General features: G+C 50.7%; 1 protein-coding gene across 1 annotated transcript in view; it reads left to right on the top strand.

The window, feature by feature from the left end:
• Window positions 1–6,709, top strand: part of FAM188B (family with sequence similarity 188, member B) — a 91,807-nt gene that overhangs the window by 51,027 nt on the left and 34,071 nt on the right. The window contains exon 10 of the mRNA XM_010829398.1: window positions 749–814. Coding sequence (XP_010827700.1) covers window positions 749–814 — 66 coding nt within the window. The remainder of the gene's footprint in view (window positions 1–748; window positions 815–6,709) is intronic.

The following is a 6,709-nucleotide window of genomic DNA, read 5'->3' as shown; positions in this document are numbered from 1 at the left end:
GGAGGGAGGGGAAGTGGAGAGCAGAGAAGAGCTTTGATGGACAAAGCCAGACTCGAGAAGACAAGGATGGGAAACTGTGCGACATGTGGACATGCAGAAACTGTGACACTTTCCCACACGTTAACTGCTTCACTGAGAGTTTCTCGTTTACTTTGTTTATTTCCTTTTGGACATATGTGTCCTGGGATCCTATCTGAGGATCTCACTTTGTCGAATGTTTTCTAGAAAAGTGTTTTTTTCTGACCTGCCTGAGAAAGCCCAGGAGACTCATGATCATTGCTTTGCACTGAACTCAGGACACTGCCTGCTGGGCTTAGAACTGGCTGGCGGTGGTGATCTGGTACAGGGTCACTCACCCTGTACCCGCCTGGACACCCTGCCCTCAAGGTGCTTCTCAGAAATCTGAGACTAGCCCTCAGGGTTCAGCCCTACCCATCAGCCTCACATGATATGCGGACTCCTGGGCTTTTGTCCCACGGTGTCTTGAATCCTCAGATCTCTAAAGGCAGGTCCAGTGTTGCAGCAAGGTGGCAGCCCCAGAGACCCAAAATGGACCCTGCAGCCCTTAAGTCACACATAGCTGCGGGAGCCCCTCTGCACTCCTGCTCCTGAGGTCACCGCTCTCTGATTGTAGAGTCATTCCCCGTGGGGTCCGCTAGCTACGGGAGTCAGGGCCACAGAAGCTCATCCAGCATGGGGTCCATCCACCGGGCCTGGCTAGTTCACCCTGTGTGTTTGTGTTTCTCAGCTCATCCTCCACAGTTTGACCTGCTATGAGGAGCTGGTGACTTTTCTTCAGCAGAGCATCCATCAGGTACGAACCATGGTTTAGTGTGTGGGATGTGCATTGCTCAGCTTCTGCTTTCTTTGCGGAAGAGATGCTGGTGAGCTGGGGTTGTTCCCCATTCATCCCCAGCCTGGGGCGGTGGGGTGATGCCAGCTGGGAGGCCAAGGATCTGACCTCTGTCACTGAGTCCTAGAAGTCGGGCCACAGCTACAGATAAAGGGAGCTGCCACAGCGAGGGCTGCAGAAGCAGAGCAAGGATGGAGTGGGATCAGACTAAGGGAAGCTGTGATCAGACTGTGATTATGAGAGCCTTCCCTTTGAGGGCGAGCAGCTACCTCTGCAGGTAAAAACCCCTTTGTCAGTGGGTGGGGCCCCGTATCAGCTGGGGAGGTGCCTAGGACGTGGATCCCTGAGCTGGGTTGGAGGTATGAGCACTCTTGTTGGAGACCCTAATAGTAGAGGACCTTGTGTGGTGTCTTGGGAGGCAGGGCTGGGCTGGCCAGGGCCACTAGAACATCCGTCTACTGGAGGAGAGCCATACGTCTGCTCCTAACTATGAGATGGGGCAGAACCCAGCCAGCGTTCAGAGAGCCGAGGGAACTGAGAGTGTGGCTATAGCCATGGGGCTCCAGTAGTGAAGAACATTGTCTCTGGAGCCATCTCCCTGTGTTTGCATCTAGGGTTACACCCCTTGGTAGCTCTGTGACTTTGGGCACCCTAATGCACCCTCTGTGCCTCAGTTTCCTCCTATGGAGCGTGAGGACGGTGACGGAGCCAGCCCCAGAGCTCCGTGCGCAGAGCGCCTGGAGCACTGTGTCCTGCGCCGTATTTCCAGTGGTCGTTAGCTTTCACTGTGGGTGTTCATCACCCTGGTTGTGATCTCTTAAGGCAACCTTGAGACAGGTTAGTTATAGTCAGGTAGAAATGGGAGGGAAGCATGGCTGAGAGGAAGCAGCCTGAGGCAAGGCTAGGGATGGACGCCCTGTGAGATTCCCAACCACCAGGCCACACAGTTCTAATGTCTATGTGCTGGGGCTGCAGGAGAGAAAGGCAACGAGGCCACGCTCTTCTGGGGCACAGGCCAATCTCCTGCCATCCCCTCTGCCCTCGCTTCAGCTGTCCAGGCTGTGGGATCGGCCCTTTCAGGCTCCAGAGAAGGCATGAGAGCATTTGGTGGTGAGCGCAGAGGGCGGGAGGACTCATTGGTTATGGGACCAGGCTGAACACGCCTGCTGTCAGAACACCCTCCTCTGGCACAATTCCTGGAAGACGCTGAGGGTCCGGGCATAGCCCGGGGAGTGTTCTGGCCCTGACAGCACAGATGCCCCTTGGGTAGAAAAAGGGGGCCTGTACTGAGACCTGCACAGGGAGGGTGCCGTCCCTGAGGTGCCGAGCCACCTGCAGTCCACTCCCCCAGAGCTGATGCCTTGGGCATGACTTTCCCTGAGGAGAGGCCCAGAGCCTGGCCTGACCCAGAGTTAGGTGGGAGGGGCTCTGATGTAGGAGGGGTCCTGGCCTTGGCGTTGGGAATCCTGGGTAGGCTGTCACTTGCTGCCTGTCCCTGGCTTTCTCTGTTTCTTCATGGGCATCACCCAGTGGGCAGTCTGTCAACATAGCACGCTCACCTCCGGCCTGGAGCAGGGGCCCTGGGACCCTCTCTGTTTTATTCCTTGGTCACGTGTGGCCTCAGGAACGTCACCAGGTTTCAGTGGCCTCATCTGGAAAATAGAAGATGGAGCAGTTGGGGGGTAACTTTCGGCTCTTTGTTGTCCAACTGTGATTCTTAAAGAAGAACCTTAAATGCATGGGAAGGAATGTCTTCCAAATTACATACGAGGCAAGCTAAACAGGCAGAAAGGACGCCTTGTATTAAACACACCAGAGCAGTGTGAGCTTACAGCAATGCATCTGAGAGACGAGCAACTCCGGACAGCATCATGTGCCTTTAGGAAAGCCAGGACCGAGGCCACCTATGTCCACACTGTCAGGTGAAGCAGAGCTGGAAGAGGGGAGCTCTGTGGAGCTACTGTGGGTCATAGTAGGGCGTGACTGCTCACATTGTCCAAAGATCTGAGGCCCTGTCATTGCCCTGATGGCCCTGGGGTGATCCTTCAGCACGAAGATCGTCTACATCCTTGTCTATAAATGGGGTCTCCCTCCTCCCTTGGCCTGTACCCCCAGGAGTTTTGATGAAGCCCAAGCCAGACAGTGAATGTGAAAGAGGTTCTGCAAGTGGGGTCCTCACAGCAGTGGGAGCTGCCTTCTTCCTGCCACACGTCTGGGCTCAGGGCAATTCTCCGTCCTCTCCTGGCATTGATCTCTGGGTGCGAGCAGTCAATATTTGGCCCTTGCTCTGGAAGGCGGTGTTTCCCGCCTGCAGTTGAATTTGTGTTTTTGCTGGAAACTGTTGAGCCATCTCAGCACTCCCCTCACCAACTTCATTTTTCATGGCCTGGGCCTAAGAGGGATTCCTTGTGCCAGGCCTGGAAATTAACACGGAGCCACGTCTGCCCAAAATAAATAGCCTCCTTACTGTGTTTTCATTACAGCTCACCCTCCTGGTGAGATGTCTGGCCACCGCCCCCTGCGAGCTGGGGGATGGTCCCGCCCCTGCCTCCTACTGGGGTTCTCAGTGGACTCGGGTCTCTCCAGAGCCCCAACAGCTCAGGGGAATGGCCCCTTCTTCCCAAGCAGTACCAGACATTTTTCCAGACCCTGCTGGTGCGTTCCAGCCCATTTGCCTGCCTGGGCTCTCCTTTCAATGCAGGCACTTTGCCCTGTGGCCGTCCATGGCTTGGCAGCTAGAATTCGATGAGATAATTTTAATAAATGTTTTTTAAAACCAAATGGGATATTTGGTGTCATTCAGTCGTGTTCCAGCAAAGGCCAGATGCTCCGGGTGGGGGTCATGTCCAGTCTCACCTAACCTGTCCACACAGACAGGCATATCCTTGGCTCGGTGAGTGCTGCTTGGAGATGTCCCCAGGACAGTGGAAAAGGCTGGCCTGAGGATAATAATAGTTCTCTACATTTGCAGAGAGAGTTAGGCTTACAGCGGGCATCTGTGTTCATTACTTCATTGCAGTCCTGCAAGTAGGGGGAAATAGGCCCTGGGAGTGCCGTGGCCTCCCCAGACAATTGACAGAAGTATGTAGGCATTTCAGAAGGGGAAGCTGAGATCCAGAGAGCTTTGTCACTCCCTAAGGCAACAGGCAAGCCTGTAGTAGAGCCATGACAAGGGTAATCGTGGCCTGAATCCTCCCGGACCTCTGTCCCCCCCGCCCCACCCCCGTCCCCATGCAAGGATATTAGCATTACTCTTTGCAATTGTCAGAACATTTCCACCGACCAGGCCTCATAGGATGTGCCCTGTAACCCAAGGAAACATGCGACAGAGATACTCGTTATCCCCATTTTGCAAATGGGAAACTGAAGACGACAGAAGTGAAGTGACTAGCCTGAGGTCACAGAATTAGATGACACTGATTTAAGATTGTTGTTAATTCATTCACTCCATTTCTCCACACCCCCCCAAAACAAACAAATAAACAAACAAACAAACTTAAAGTTACTTAGGAGATGCAGGAGACGCAAGTTTGAGCCTTGGGTCGGGAAGATCCCCTAGAATTGGAAATGGCAACCCACTCCAATATTCTTGCCTGGAAAATCTCATAGACACAGGATCCTGGTGGGCTTCAGTTCATGGGGTCGCAAAGAGTCAGACACTACCGAGCTCACACAGAGATTAAAAAGTGATGTCCTTGGTTTTTTGTTTGTTTGTTTTTTCGGTACTTCAACTATAATAAACCTGCCCTGTCTTGCCTCTGAGCCTTTGCATATGCTTTTCCTCTCACCTGGAACAAAGTTCCCTTCTCTTCTGATTCCTCCTTGTCCCTTGGGTTTCTGTCCAGACATTGCTTCCTAAAGAAAGCTTTCCTTGACACTCCCTCCTTCCCAAAGCCTCAGGTCTGTATTGACAGCCCTTCCTATGAGTTTCCAGAGAACCTTGTATTTCCCATCAGCATAGAGCCCCTTCTCCACCCCCCTTTTTTTCAAGTTGCTCGTGATTCTTTGTTTCCTGAGTTACTTCTTGTGAGGGCAGGCCTATGTCCACCTTGTTCCCAACTTCCCAAGTAGAGCTTTAGCAGGCACATCCTCTTGGCACAAAAAGTTCATCCAGTAATTGTTTTTTTTTGGAATGACTGACGAATTAAATAGGTGAAAATAAAGATTTTATGTGTATGTAATATTTAGAAAATGCTATGCTATGCTAAGTCACTTCAGTCGTGTCCGACTCCGTGCGACCCCATAGACGGCAGCCCACCAGGCTCCCCCGTTCCTGGGATTCTCCAGGCAAGAACACTGGAGTGGGTTGCCATTTCCTCCTCCAATGCATGAAAGTGAAAAGTGAAAGTGAAGTCACTCAGTCATGTCTGACTCTTAGCGACCCCGTGGACTGCAGCCCACCAGGTTCCTCCATCCAATTGAACTATAGTTGATTTACAAGGTAGTTCAAGTATATGACATAGCAATTGAATATTTTTATAGATTATACTCTATTTAAAGGTATAAAATAGTGACTGTATTTCCCTGTGTTGTACAATATATTTGTGTGATATACATGATGGTTTGTGGGCTTCCCTGGTGGCTCAGATGGAAAAGAATGTGCCTGTAATGCGGGAGACCCAGGTTTGATCCCTGGATCGGGAAGATCCCCTGCAGAAGGGCATGACTACTCCGTATTCTTGCCTGGAGAATTCCATGGACAGAGGAGCCTGGCAGGCTGCAGTCCACATGGGATTGCAGAGTCAGACCCGACCGAGTGACTAACACTTTCACTTTCACAAGATAGTTTGTACCTCTTAATCTCCGACCCCTTTCTTGCCCTTCCCCCTTTCCCTCTCCTCACTGATATATATCTGTGAGTCTGTTTCTGTTGTATTATTTAATTCATTTATTTTTAGATCCCACATAAAAGTGATAACATATAGTATCTGTCTTCCCCTGATAAACTCTATATTTTGACGAAAAGAAAATATTATCAGAAGTCTGAGCTAAAATAGTTTGAGTAGTTGAATATCATATTTGGCTCTGAGCTTCCTAGCAGCCAAGGCAAAACCAAAATGGAAATACAGTAAGTTATATAATTCTCATTCTTCCAGGAAAGTAAACTTTTTTTTCAGTTTTAAGTTCAAAAAGAAACTGATCACCCATTAATAACAATGACTATTATTACAGGCAGCATCTCCAACCATAACTCACAGAAGTGGTATTGTCCCCATAGGAGGATGAGTAAGGCCTTCACACCCATTTGCAGCTGGGAGAGCGTTCCTCTAGGAAGCAAAAGTGACATAGTCCATCCTAGTCATTCATGGCCTCTGGGCCTGCCGGGCTCACTGGAGAGGTGGGCCTTGAGGACCCGCACCAGACTGACTGTTAACGCAGGTGTCAGGCCCTGTTTGAAGTACTTAATCTTAAGTACTCAGGCGATCTCACTTAATCTTCACAACAACCTCATGAGGATGGCTCCTGTTTGTATGATCCTTGTTTTACAGATGAGAAGACTGGAGACGAAAAATTCAATGTCCCTGTGGTCACATAGCTAGGAGTTGGGGTTCAGAGCCGGAATGTAAACCCAGGCAGCAGACCTCCAGCTCCAGACCAGGGTTTGAGACTAGGGGAAGGCAAGTGGGGCACTCCTGAAATTCAAAGGGGTCCCCTCAAACCTCAGTAATCAGCATAAATGACATTTTAGTGCAATAGTTAAAAACTATTAAAATTAATCTGAAAAAAATTCATGATGAACAGCAAAAAATTTTGAAAAGACAGGCTCTGCCCTTGCACTTGCCAGGCTCACCTCACTGGCACCTCCCCACCTGACCCTCCTCCATCCTGCTCCCTGCCCAGTGCAGTTCTTAGGAC

This window comes from Bison bison, unplaced genomic scaffold (assembly GCF_000754665.1).
Source record: "Bison bison bison isolate TAMUID 2011002044 unplaced genomic scaffold, Bison_UMD1.0 scf7180017858770, whole genome shotgun sequence".
NCBI lineage: Eukaryota > Metazoa > Chordata > Mammalia > Artiodactyla > Bovidae > Bison > Bison bison.
The sequence above is the reverse complement of the archived record's forward strand: the minus strand, read 5'-3'. Positions and strand labels throughout refer to the sequence as shown.